This window comes from Hypanus sabinus, chromosome 14 (genome assembly GCF_030144855.1).
Source record: "Hypanus sabinus isolate sHypSab1 chromosome 14, sHypSab1.hap1, whole genome shotgun sequence".
Classification (NCBI taxonomy): Eukaryota; Metazoa; Chordata; class Chondrichthyes; order Myliobatiformes; family Dasyatidae; genus Hypanus; species Hypanus sabinus.
Window position 1 is genome coordinate 65,279,438 of NC_082719.1, and position 13,951 is coordinate 65,293,388.

The 13,951-nt window shown below is 42.8% G+C and overlaps 1 protein-coding gene across 3 annotated transcripts in view; it reads right to left on the reverse strand.

Annotated features, from left to right (window-relative positions):
• ndufaf2 (NADH:ubiquinone oxidoreductase complex assembly factor 2) overlaps positions 1–13,951 on the reverse strand; it is a 111,848-nt gene that overhangs the window by 7,480 nt on the left and 90,417 nt on the right. For all 3 annotated transcript variants that reach the window (XM_059989343.1, XM_059989342.1, XM_059989341.1), the window contains one exon: positions 1,845–1,885. In XM_059989343.1, coding sequence (XP_059845326.1) covers positions 1,845–1,885 — 41 coding nt within the window. The remainder of the gene's footprint in view (positions 1–1,844; positions 1,886–13,951) is intronic.

Genomic DNA, 13,951 nt, shown 5'->3' on the forward strand with positions numbered 1-13,951 from the left:
ATCGGACAGGGTTCAGAGATGATTCACTAGAATGATTCCGGGAATGAGATGGTTAACATATGAGGAACGTTTGACCGCTCTTGGACTGTACTCCTTGGAGTTTAGATGAATGAGGAGGGACCTCATAGAAACATTTCGAACGTTGAAAGGCATGGACAGAGTGGATGTGGCAAAGTTGTTTCCCATGGTGGGGGAGTCTAGTATGAGAGGACATGAGTTGAGGGTTGCAGGGTGCCCATTCAGAACAGAGGTGCAAAAAAATTTTTTTAGCCAGAGTTTGATGAATCTATGGAATTTGTTGCCACGGGCGGCAGTGGAGGCCAAGTCATTGGGTGTATTTAAGGCAGAGATTGATAGGTATCTGAGTAGTCAGGGCATCGAAGGTTATGGTGAGAAAGTGGGGGAATGGGACTAAAGGGGAGATTGGATCAGCTCATGATGAAATGGTGGAGCAGACTCGAGGGGACGAATGACCGACTTCTGCTCCCTTGTCTTATGAGCCCTTAACCAGCATCTACGTGTCCTCTCTAACCACAGGCAAGGTCCTGAATGACTGGCGAGTGGCTAATGTTATACCTCTATTAAAGGAGGAAACGAGAAAATCCTGGGAACTATAGACTAGTGAGTCAATGACTGCTGGAGAAAGTTCTTTCTGATAGGATTTATGAGCATTTGGAAACCCATTGGCTTTGTGTGTAGCAGGTCATGAAATCACATCCACTACTTGCGCTAGCAGCTCATTCCACACTTTCTCCACTCTCTGAATGAAGTTCCCCCTCATGTTCCCCTTTAACGGCAAACATGTTCGCCCTTAACCCCTGAACTCTAGTTCTCATCTCACCCAACCTCAGTAGAAAATGCCTACTTGCACTTATCCTAACTATACCACTTATAATTTTGTATACCCTATCCTCAATCTTTTACTTTCTAGTGAATAAAGTTCTAACCGATTCAATCTTCCCTTACAACTCAGGTTCTCCAGTCCTGGCAACATCCCTTGTAAAAAATCCTTGTTGTACTGCACTTCTCAGTGCTCTATTGCTTACTGTGTAAGACCTAAGCTGGTTGGTCCTCCCAAAGTGCAACACCTCACACTTGTCTACATTAAATTCTATCTGCCATTTCTCAGTCCATTTTTCCAGCTGCAAACCTTGATAGTCTTCTTCACCATCAAGTACAACCCCAATCTTGGCGTCATCTGCAAATTTGCTGATCCAGTTAACCACATTATCAACCAGATCATTCATACAGATGACAAACAGCAACAGACCCAACACCAATCCCTGAGGCACACCACTAGTCACAGGCATTAAGTCAGAGAGGCAACCGTCCACAACCACTCTCCGGCTTCTCCCTAAAGCTAATGTCTAATCCAATTTTCTACCTCATATTGAATGCTGAGCGACTGAACCTTCCTGAGCAACCTCCCATGCAGGACTTTGTCAAATGTCTTGCTGAAGTCCATGTAGACAACATCCACTACCTTGCCTTCATCAACTTTCCTGGTAATTTCCTCGAAAATCTCCATAAGCTTAGACACAACCTACCGCACACTAAGTCATGATTACTATCTCTGGTCATTGCCTGTCTACCAAATATATCCAGTCCCTTGGAGAACCTTCCAATAACTTCCTACTACTGAGGTCAGGGTCACCAGCCTATTGTTTCTAATTTTCTTCAGAAATTCTGAAAGAACCAGCCCGAAATGTACCAAAAAACATTTTATTTTAGATCATGGAGACAATTTTTCTCATACCTACAATTCTGATATTGCACTTGTACAATCTTAGGTACTTAGTTTATGCTTTGGTGAATATTTTCAATAGAAAGATCTTGATACCTACCTCTATAGTAGGTGGGTCTTTTCTACTTCCTCGTATCCAAGCTGTTTAAAAACAAAGAAATTATTACTTTCCAATAGCATTTCCTCATGTGCCAAGAAAATGAGTCACAATACTTAGGTAGTAACATGTTCCCAATTCAGATGCAAATGAAATTAAATCAACTTTTAAAGTGAATTGTTGTAACACTTTACCAATTTTTTCAGATAGAAAATAATTGAAAAATAAAAATCTCTTCTAAAATAATGTTTTTAGAGCAACACTGTTATATTATAACCATATATAACCATATAACAATCACAGCACGGAAACAGGCCATCTTGGCCCTCCTAGTCCGTGCCGAACCCTTAATCTCACCTAGTCCCACCTACCCGCACTCAGCCCATAACCCTCCACTCCTGTCCATATACCTATCCAATTTTACCTTAAATGACACAACTGAACTGGCCTCTACTACTTCTACAGGAAGCTCATTCCACACAGCTATCACTCTTTGAGTAAAGAAATACCCCCTCTTGTTTCCCTTAAACTTCTGCCCCCTAACTCTCAAATCATGTCCTCTAGTTTGAATCTCCCCTACTCTCAATGGAAACAGCCTGTTCATTTCAACTCTATCTATCCCTCTCAAAATTTTAAATACCTCGATCAAATCCCCCCTCAACCTTCTACGCTCCAATGAATAGAGACCTAACTTGTTCAACCTTTCTCTGTAACTTAATTGCTGAAACCCAGGTAACATCCTAGTAAATCGTCTCTGCACTCTCTCTAATTTATTGATATCTTTCCTATAATTCGGTGACCAGAACTGCACACAATATTCCAAATTTGGCCTTACCAATGCCTTGTACAACTTTAGCATTACATCCCAACTTCTGTACTCAATGCTTTGATTTATAAAGGCCAGCGTTCCAAAAGCCCTCTTCACCACCCTATCTACATGAGACTCCACTTTCAGGGAACTATGCACAGTTATTCCTAGATCTCTCTGTTCCTCTGCATTCCTCAATGCCCTACCATTTACTCTGTATGTTCTATTTGGATTATTCCTGCCAAAATGTAGAACCTCACACTTCTCAGCATTAAACTCCATCTGCCAACGTTCAGCCCATTCTTCTAACTGGCATAAATCTCCCTGCAAGCTTTGAAAATCCACCTCATTATCCACAACACCTCCTACCTTAGTATCATCGGCATACTTACTAATCCAATTTACCACCCCATCATCCAGATCATTTATGTATATTACAAACAACATTGGGCCCAAAACAGATCCCTGAGGTACCCCGCTAGTCACCGGCCTCCATCCCGATAAACAATTATCCACCACTACTCTCTGGCATCTCCCATCTAGCCACTGTTGAATCCATTTTATTACTCCAGCATTAATACCTAACGACTGAACCTTCTTAACCAACCTTCCATGTGGAACTTTGTCAAAGGCTTTGCTGAAGTCCATATAGACTACATCCACTGCCTTACCCTCGTCAACATTCCTCGTAACTTCTTCAAAAAATTCAATAAGGTTTGTCAAACATGACCTTCCACGCACAAATCCATGCTGGCTACTTCTAATCAGATCCCGTCTATCCAAATAATTATAAATACTATCTCTAAGAATACTTTCCATTAATTTACCCACCACTGATGTCAAACTGACAGGTCTATAATTGCTAGGCTTCCTTCTAGAACCCTTTTTAAACAATGGAACCACATGAGCAATACGCCAATCCTCCGGCACAATCCCCGTTTCTAATGACATATTAAAGATCTCCGTCAGAGCTCCTGCTATTTCTACACAAACTTCCCTCAAGGTCCTGGGGAATATCCTGTCAGGACCCGGAGATTTATCCACTTTTAAATTTCTTAAAAGCGCCAGTACCTCCACCTCTTTAATTGTCATAGGTTCCATAACTTCCTTACTTGTTTCCCACACCTTAGACAATTCAATATCCTTCTCCTTAGTGAATACCGAAGAGAAGAAATCATTCAAAATCTCTCCCATCTCCTTCGGTTCCACACATAGCTGACCACTCTGATTCTCTAAGGGGCCAATTTTATCCCTCACTATCCTCTTGCTTTTAATATAACTGTAGAAACCTTTCGGATTTACTTTCACCTTATTTGCCAAACCAACCTCGTATCTTCTTTTAGCTTTTCTAATCTCTTTCTTAAGATTCCTTTTACATTCTTTATATTTCTCGAGCAATTCCTTTACTCCATGCTGCCTATATCTATTGTAGACATCCCTCTTTTTCTGAACCAAATTTCTAATATCCCTTGAAAACCATGGTGCTCTCAAACCTTTAACCTTTCCTTTCACCCTAACAGGAACATAAAGATTCTGTACCCTCATAATTTCACCCTTAAATGACCTCCATTTCTCTATTACATCCTTCCCATAAAACAACTTGACCCAATCCACTCTCTCTAAATCCCTTCGCATCCCCTCAAAGTTAGCCTTTCTCCAATCAAAAATCTCAACTCTAGGTCCAGTCCTGTCCTTCTCCATAATTATATTGAAGCTAATGCTATTGTGATCACTGGACCCAAAGTGCTCCACAACACATACATCTGTCAGCTGACCTATCGCATTCCCTAACAGGAGATCCAACACTGCCCCATCTCTAGTCGGTACTTCTATGTATTGTTGCAAAAAACTATCCTGCACACATTTCACAAACTCTAAACCATCCTGCCCTTTTACAGAATGAGCTTCCCAGTCTACATGTGGAAAATTAAAATCTCCCACAATCACCACCTTGTGTTTACTGCAAATATCTGCTATCTCCTTACACATTTGCTCTTCCAACTCACGCGCCCCATTAGGTGGCCTATAATACACTCCTATCAGTGTTACTGCACCTTTCCCATTCTTCAATTCCACCCAAATGGCCTCCCTACAGGAGCTCTCCAATCTATCCTTCCAAAGCACCGCCATAAGATTTTCTCGGACAAGCAATGCAACACCTCCTCCTCTGGCCCCTCCTACTCTATCACACCTGAAGCAACTAAATCCAGGAATATTTAGTTGCCAAACACACCCTTCCTGCAACCATGTTTCACTAATAGCTACAACATCATAATTCCAGGTATCAATCCACGCTTTAAGCTCATCCACCTTTCTTACAATGCTCCTAGCATTAAAATAGATACATTTAAGATACTCTCCATCTCCTCCTCTCTTTCCATCCCTAACAATGCATTCAAATTTATTATCCTTTTCTTTCTTCTCCCCTACATCTTCGGGCTGAGCGCATCCCTTCTCCATCACCTGCCTTTCCTCCCTCACACACTGTCTATTTACTTGCTCCACTGGTGAACTAACCTCCTCGCCCATAGTCTCCTCAAATAGTCTCCCGCCCCCCCCATCTTACCAGTTTAAAGTCCGCCCTGTAGCCCTAGCAAACCTCCCCGCTAGGATATTGGTCCCCCCACGATTCAAGTGTAACCTGTCCTTCTTGAACAGGTCACTCCTGCCCCAGAAGAGGTCCCAATGATCCAGAAACTTGAATCCCTGCCCCCTGCTCCAATCCCACAGCCACGCATTCATCCTCCACCTAATTCTATTCCTACTCTCACTGTCACGTGGCACAGGCAGTAATCCCGAGATTACTACCTTTGCGGTCCTTCTTCTTAACTGCCTTCCTAACTCCCTATACTCTCGTTTCAGGACCTCTTCCCCTTTCCTTCCTATGTCATTGGTACCTACATGTACCACGACCTCTGGCTCTTCACCCTCCCACTTCAGGATATCTTGGACGCGATCAGAAACGTCCCGAACCCTGGCACCAGGGAGGCAAAATACCATCCGGGACTCCCGGTCACCTCCACAGAAACGCCTGTCTGAGCCCCTGACTATTGAGTCCCCTATTACTATGGACCTCTTTCTTCTAACCCTACCCTTCTGAGCTACAGGGCCGTCCTCTGTGCCGGAGGCACGGCCACTGTCACTCCGACCAGGTAGGCTGTCCCCCCCAACAGTACTCAAACATGAGTACTTATTGTCAAGGGGTACAGCCACTGGGGTACTCTCTAGTACCTGCCTCTTCCCCTTCCTGACTGTAACCCACCTATCTGCCTCCCGTGGTCCCGGAGTGACCACCTGCCTGTAACTCCTCTCTATCACCTCCTCACTCTCCCTGACCAGGCGAAGGTCATCGAGCTGCAGCTCCAGTTCCCTAACTCGGTCCCTCAGGAGCTGCAGTTCGGCGCACCCGGCGCAGATGTGGACGTCCGGGAGGCTCGGAGACTCCAGGATCTCCCACATCCGACACCGAGAACAACAAGCTGCCCTCACACTCATACCTCCCAAATAACTGAAAATACAAGAACTAAAAGATAAGCCTACTGTGCCCTCTCCCGCCTAAGCCCCCTGAGCCTAAGCCCTACACTCTGCGCCCGGCTCACTCCGCTGCCCGCAAACGAAGCTGCCCGCTTCTTAAGGCTGCGTTCTTTATATATCTTCCCTCCTTCCCGGGCCTCCTTCACGCGCCTGCGCAGAGAGATAATATTTCAAGTCACTTCTTAGTTATCTTTAAAAAAAACAAGTTTACATAGCAACATTCCATTTGTTGATTTCTATCTTGAGTAACTCGGGGTTAAATTAGCTGAAAGTGAAGTTTCAAGATGAAAACTCGGACATATAGAGACATTTACATTCCGTTTTCTTATGTCTAGAAAGCTGCCGCAATGTAGCTGGAGGAAGGTATAAATTCAGGTTGATAAAATGATAGGCACATCAATACCTACAAAAACATAAGGAGATGTTCTGGTAGGTAAGCAGTGAAAGGTAGAAAAAATGTTATTTTCTGAAGTAGTGCATTGGACTTTATCCCTGGACATGTAAAAAATCTGAAATAATTAAACATTAGAAGACATGTAATCGTTTAATACTTGTTCATGTCAAAGTGCTCATGTAGAAGAGTAATATTTCAGGTCAACTACACTTAATTGAAACTGTAATAATGAAATGCTTGCAAAGAGCTCCGGATGCAGAATTGTCATCCATTCTGCAGCCACACGACAAAGAGAAGAAATGCAGGTTGATCTGCATGTTACAAGTGAAGAAGAATTCAAATCAGAACACAAGGAGAAGAACTGCTTGTGTACAAGTATGCAGATTATGCAACTGTGAAGCAAGCCATTAAGCTTACACAGTTAATACCAGCATTTATAGTTCCCTGGAGCATCCACCTGTTCTTAGATATCTAACCTTCATTACAAGCCTCTGCTCAATTTTGTGGCTCATAGTTATTTGGCCTCTTAATAGATATATCTATATTCAAAAAGCAAAAAAACTGCAGAAGCTAAAAATCTGGAATGAAACAGAAAATATGCAAATATTCAGTGGATCAGACAACTTATTTAGAGAAACAGAATTAAAGTTTTGGACTGTCGACCTTCCATCAGAACTATGATTCGGAAAGCGAACGGCTTTTAGGTTGCGGAAAGATAAATAAAGTGTGTTTTTAAAATTTTCCTGGGCATGGGAATTTTGAACAATGCCCAGTGATCTAACTTAAGCTTAAATAATGCAGACAAACTGGCAGGGGTCACTGTCTCAGGGCAGAAGTTTTCCAAGATGATGTTGATGAAACATGGCAATGATTTGCGAGCAGATTACAAAACTTCTAAATATACTTCTTCTGATCTACTTTCACTGAAATCAGCAGCCTGTAATTTCCCTTTAAATAATGTATTTTTAAACCATCTTAAGGATCTAGCGATTTCACTATCTTCTGAAGGACTTAGTGGAATTAACACTCAGGAATGCAGATAAGACACCTTTAAGCAGATGAAGGTACATTGCCATGGCTGGAAGACAGGGAAGAGGGGAAGGACTCCAAGCCAGACTAAAGCACTGAGGTGTAAAATCTCCCCTACCCAGCATTTTGTTAGCAAATCTACAATAATTGGAGAACAAGGTTTAGAACCCAAGGACAAGACTGCCGTAGCGGAAGGAAAATAGGAATTGCTGGCTCAGTGTTTCACGGAGACAAGGCTTTCTCAAAGCTGGATACGTCAGTAAGACCCGTCGCCTTCCCAATATGGTGGATGGGCTGGACTGCCAAATTCAAAGAGGGCAAAAGGAGGAGGTTTGTGTTTCATGATACCCTCTTTGTAGTGCTTGATGTAACCATTCTGTTGCACTCTTGTTCCCCTGAGCTGGAATATCAAATGATTCTGTGGTGATTGTTCTACTTACCAACAGAGTTCTTCTCAGTAATCCTAACCGCAGATTACATCCTGCCAAAGGCCAATGTTCAGCAAGCACCTGAGGTATCGAGTGTCGCGATTAGCAAACAAGAAACAGCCTAACCCAAGGCTTTTCAAATCATCGTTGGGAATTTCAAATCAAGTTGGTTTGAAGAAATTTCAGCGTAGAGATAGCAGACAACTGCAGGAAACAAAGTTGTGATAGTAGGGGATTTTAATTTTCCACATATTGATTAGGACTTCCATACTGTTAAAGGTCTAGATGGGTTAGAGTTTGTAAATTATGTTCAGGGAAGCTTTCTAAATCAATATATGGAGGTACCAACTAGGGAGGATGCAATATTAGATCTCCTTTTAGGAAACAAGTTAGGACAGGTGACGGAAGTGTGTGTAGGGGAACACTTTGGTTCCAGTGATCATAACACCATTAGTTTCAGCTTGATCATGGATAAAGATAGATCTGGTCCTCTGGTTGAGTTCTAAACTGGAAAAAGGCCGAATTTGAAGAAATGAGAAAGGATCTGAAAAGCGTGGATTGGGACAGGTTGTTCTCTGGCAAGGATGTGATTGGTAAGTGAGAGGCTTTCAAAGGAGAAATTTTGAGTGCAGAGTTTGTATGTTCCTGTCAAGAATAAAGGCAAAGTGAATAAGAACAAGGAACCTTGGTTCTCTAGGGATATTGGAACTCTGATAAAGAAGAAGAGAGAGATGTATGACATGTATAGAAAACAGGGAGCAAATAAGGTGCTTGAGGAGTATAAAAGTGCACAGAAATACTTAAGGAAGAAATCAGGAGGGCTAAAAGAAGACATGAGTTTGCTTTGGCAGTCAAGGTGAAGGATAATCCAAAGAGCTTCTACAGGTATATTAAGAGAAAAGTATAGTAAAGGATAAAATTGGTCCTCTTGAAGATCAGAGTGGTTGGCTATGTATGGAACCAAAAGAAATGGGGGAGATCTTAAATAGGTTTTTTGCATCTGTATTTACTAAGGAAACTGGCATGGAGTCAATGGAAATAAGGCAAACAAGTAGTGAGGTCATGGAACCTATACAGACTGAAGAGGAGGAAGTGCTTGCTGTCTTGAGGCAAATCAGTGTAGATAAATCCCCAGGACCTGACAGGGTATTCCCTCGGACCTTGAAGGAGACTAGTGTTGAAATTGCAGGGGACCTGGCTGATATACTTAAAATATTGTATCTATGGGTGAGGTGCCGGAGGATTGGAGGATAGCTCATGTTGTTCCGTTGTTTAAAAAAGGCTCCAAAAATAATCCGGGAAATTATAGGCCAGTAAGTTTGATGCTGGTAGTCGGTAAATTATTGGAAGGAGTACTAAGAGATAGGGTCTACAAGTAATTGGATAGACAGGGACTTATTAGGGAGAGTCAACGTGGCTTTGTGCGTGATAGGTCATGTTTAACAAATCTATTAGAGTTTTTCGAGGAGGTTAGTGGATGAAGGGAAGGCAGTGGATGTTGTGTAAATGGACTTCAGTAAGGCCTTGGTCAAGGTCCTGCATGGGAGGTTAGTTAGGAAGATTCAGTCGCTAGGTATACATGGAGAGGTAGTAAATTGGATTAGACATTGGCTCAATGGGAGAAGTCAGAGAGTGGTAGCGGAGGATTGCTTCTCTGAGTGGAGGCCTGTGACTAGTGGTGTGCCACAGGGATCAGTGCTGGTTCCATTATTATTTGTCAACTATATCAATGATCTGGATGATAATGTGGTAAATTGGATCATCAAATTTGCTGATGATACAAAGATTGGAAGTGTAGTGGACAGTGAGAAAAGTTTTCAAAGCTTGCAGAGGGATCTGGACCAGCTGGAAAAATGGGCTGAAAAATGGCAGATGGAGTTTAATACAGACAAGTGTGAGGTATTGCGCTTTGGAAGGACAAACCAAGGTAGAAGATACAAGATAAATGGCAGGACACTGAGGAGTGCAGTAGGACAAAGGGATCTGGGAATACAGATATAAAATTCCCTAAAAGTGGTGTCACAGGTAGATAGGGTCGTAAAGAGAGCTTTTGGTACATTGGCCTTTATAAATCGAAGTATTGAGTATAAGAGTTGGAATGTTATGGTGAGGTTGTATAAGGCATTGGTGAGGCTGAATTTGGTGTATCGTGTGCAGTTTTGGGTCACCAAATTACAGGAAGGATATTAATAAAGATTGAAAGAGTGCAGAGAAGGTTAACAAGGATGTTGCCGGGACCATGCACTGTCTCGGCACAATAGTCAACAACAAGTCCAGACAATAAGACAACAATGGTATGTAATAAGTCCATCTCCATCACTATTGAGCAATTTGCTGATGGGATAGTCTTGCACTGCTTGGCGCTTTTAGTATCCAGCAGTGACTATTAATCACAGAAGAGAAATGCAGAATTTAAATAAATACACATTGGATTGGATTTGGAGTGGCCATTCCATCTGAGCTGACTGCCATCTAACCGGAAAAGGTGCAGATACAGTGGGAAAGTGGGCAAGGGGGTATCTGATGGAATTCAAAGGTTCAAAAAGAAATGGTTCAGAGGTTGATTTTATTGTCAAAGTATGCATGTACAACACAACTCTGATAGCCACAGAGTACAGAAAGACCATGGGATTGATGAAAGACAAGATAGCAACTACCTACCTGCAGCACAAAAACGAAACAAAACTCAGACCCTAAAATCCCCCACACCCTCTCCTGCAGACAAAACCCCAGCAAAAATAAGCATCAAATCCCCATCCTTCCCCCACAGATAAAAACAGTGCCAATAACAATCCCCAACCCCCCACCCCCACTCACAGAAAAGACCAGAGGCAACAGCATCAAAACTCCCAACACCCCTCCCTCACCTTTATACACAAAAAATAACAGATCACCCACATGCCAATTGGCCACAACAAACATCAAAAAACTGAAGAAAACCAATATAAAGTACAACCCAATAATCACATAAATCTCAGAATATCAGAAACATCTTTACATCTGCATATGAAGAGAGTGGCCACACAAACTCAGCCTTCTGCAAAGAGTGACCGCCAACTCAGGTCCGGACACTGTCGATCCGAGTCCAAATGCAGCGGGTCCAAATGCCGCAGACCATTGTCGTCCCAGAGGCCCCTTCACATTCACCTCCACTTCAACCTTCCTCACTGCTTCGAGATGGGGTCATTCATCACCCCATGTCTTGTCTCTGATCTTTTCCATGAGTCAGTTTGTGTTACATTGAAACATAGAAATCTACAGCACAGTACAGGCCCTTCAGCCCAGAATGCTGTGCTGACCATGTAACCTACTCTATAAACTGTCTAGGCTTACCCTACTGCATAACCCTCTATTTCTTTAAGTGCCATGTACCTATCCAAGAATCTCTTAAAAGACCCTATTGTATCCACCTCTACCGCTGGCACTGGCAGTGTATCCCACGCACCCACCACTCTCCGTGTTCTTGGTTCTTTTTGGCCCATCTCCAATCTTCACGAGGGAACTCTCCGGGTACAGCAGAGTGCTGGATCCTTCAAATGAGTTCCAAACTCTATGTCACCTGCTCCAACAATTTCCGTAACACAAACTAAACAAAAAGAACAAGCAGAAAGCCAAAAAAATGATATAATTGGAGCGATTTGCCATCTGGAAGATGTTGCTTGAGGAATTGTTGTTCTCTGGCGTCATTTCAACATCATTTGAATGTTTAAAGTTCAAAGTAACAGTTATTATCAGAGTACATACATGTCACCACATACAACCCTGGGATTCTTCTGCGGGCATACTTAGCAAATCTATAGAGCAGTAACCGTAAACATCAGGAACTTTAAACCGTAAGGAAACTGTGCAAATGCAGATATAAATAAATAGCAATGAATAATGAGCATGAAATAAGAATATAAAAGAGTCCTTAAATGAGTGTAGTTATCCCCTTTTGATCAAGAGCCTGATGGTTGAGGAGTAGTAACTGTTCTTGAACCAGGTGGTGCAAGACTTGAGGCACTTCTACCTGATGGCAGCAGTAAGAAGAGAGCACGGTCTGCATGGTGAGGATCTTTGATGATGGATGCTGCTTTTCTACAGCAACATCTCACATAGATGTGCTCAATGGTTGGGAGGGCTTTACCTGTGATGTACTGGGCCAAATCCACTACCTTTTGTAGGATTTTTTGCTCAAAGGCATTGGTGTCCCATACTGGGTCATAATGCAGCCAGTCAGTACACTTTCCATCACAGATCTATAGAAGTTTGCCCAGGTTTTCAATGACATGCTGAACCTCTGCAGACTCCTGAAGAAGGAGAGGCGCTGTTGTGCTTTCTTTGCAAAAATGTTTATACAATGGGTACAGGACAGGTCCCCTGAGATAGTGACAACCATAAATTTTAAGTTACTGACCCTCTCCACCTCTGATCCTCCAATGATGACTGGCTCATGGACCTCTGGTTTCCTTCTCCTGAAGTTCACAATCTGTGCCTTGGTCTTCTTGACATTGAGTGAGAGGTTGTTGTTATTACACCACTCAGTCAAATTTTCTATCTCCATCCTGTATGCTGATCCATCATCCCCTTTGATACACCCATAACAGTGGTGTCATCAGCAAACTTGGATGTGGTGTTGGAGCTGTGCATAACCACATAGCCGCCTGCTTACTTGCTTTAAACCAATGAGTAATACACATCCCCAAGGTGCACCTGTGCTGATGGAGGTTGTGGATGAGATGCTTTTGCCAATCCAAACTGACTGGGATCTCTTAAATGAGGAAATCCAGGATACAATTGTACAAGGGGGTTTTGGAGCCCAGGACTTAGAGTTTACTGATTAGTTTTAAGGGGATGACGGTGTTAAATGCTGAGCTGAAATCGATAAAGAGCATCCTGATGTACGTTTCTTTGTTGTCCAGATGTTCCAGGGCTGTGTGAAGAGCCAATGAGATAGCGTCTGCTGTAGACCTGTTGCTTTGGTAGGCAAATTGGAGCGATTCCAAGTCACGGTTAAGGCAGGTGGTGATATGCTTCAACACCAGCCTCTCAAAACACTTCATCACTGTGGATTTAAATGCCACTGGGTGATAGTCATTGAGACAGGTTACTTCATCACTGTGTCACTTCATCACTGGGGATTTAAATGCCACTGGGTGATAGTCATAGAAACAGGTTACTTCATCACTGTGTCACTTCATCACTGGGGATTTAAATGCCACTGGGTGATAGTCATTGAAACAGGTTACTTCATCACTGTGTCACTTCATCACTGTGGATTTAAATGCCACTGGGTGATAGTCATTGAGACAGGTTACTTCATCACTGTGTCACTTCATCACTGTGGATTTAAATGCCACTGGGTGATAGTCATTGAGACAGGTTACTTCATCACTGTGTCACTTCATCACTGGGGATTTAAATGCCACTGGGTGATAGTCATTGAAACAGGTTACTTCATCACTGTGTCACTTCATCACTGTGGATTTAAATGCCACTGGGTGATAGTCATTGAGACAGGTTACTTCATCACTGTGTCACTTCATCACTGTGGATTTAAATGCCACTGGGTGATAGTCATTGAGACAGGTTACTTCATCACTGTGTCACTTCATCACTGTGGATTTAAATGCCACTGGGTGATAGTCATTGAGACAGGTTACTACGCTCTTCTTGGGCACCGGTATGATTGCAGCCGACTTGAAGCAGGTGGATACCACCCACTGCCAGGTTGAAGATATCTGTGAATACACCAGCTAGCTGATTGGCACAGGCCTTCAGTACTCAACCAGGTACTCTGTCAGGACCGGATGCTTTCCTTGGGTTCACTCTCTTAAAGGCAACCCACATATTATCTTCAGATACTGAGACCAAAGGATCATTGAATGACATGGGGGTGCGCAATGGTTCCTTCCTGTTCTGGTAGTCCAAGTGAGCA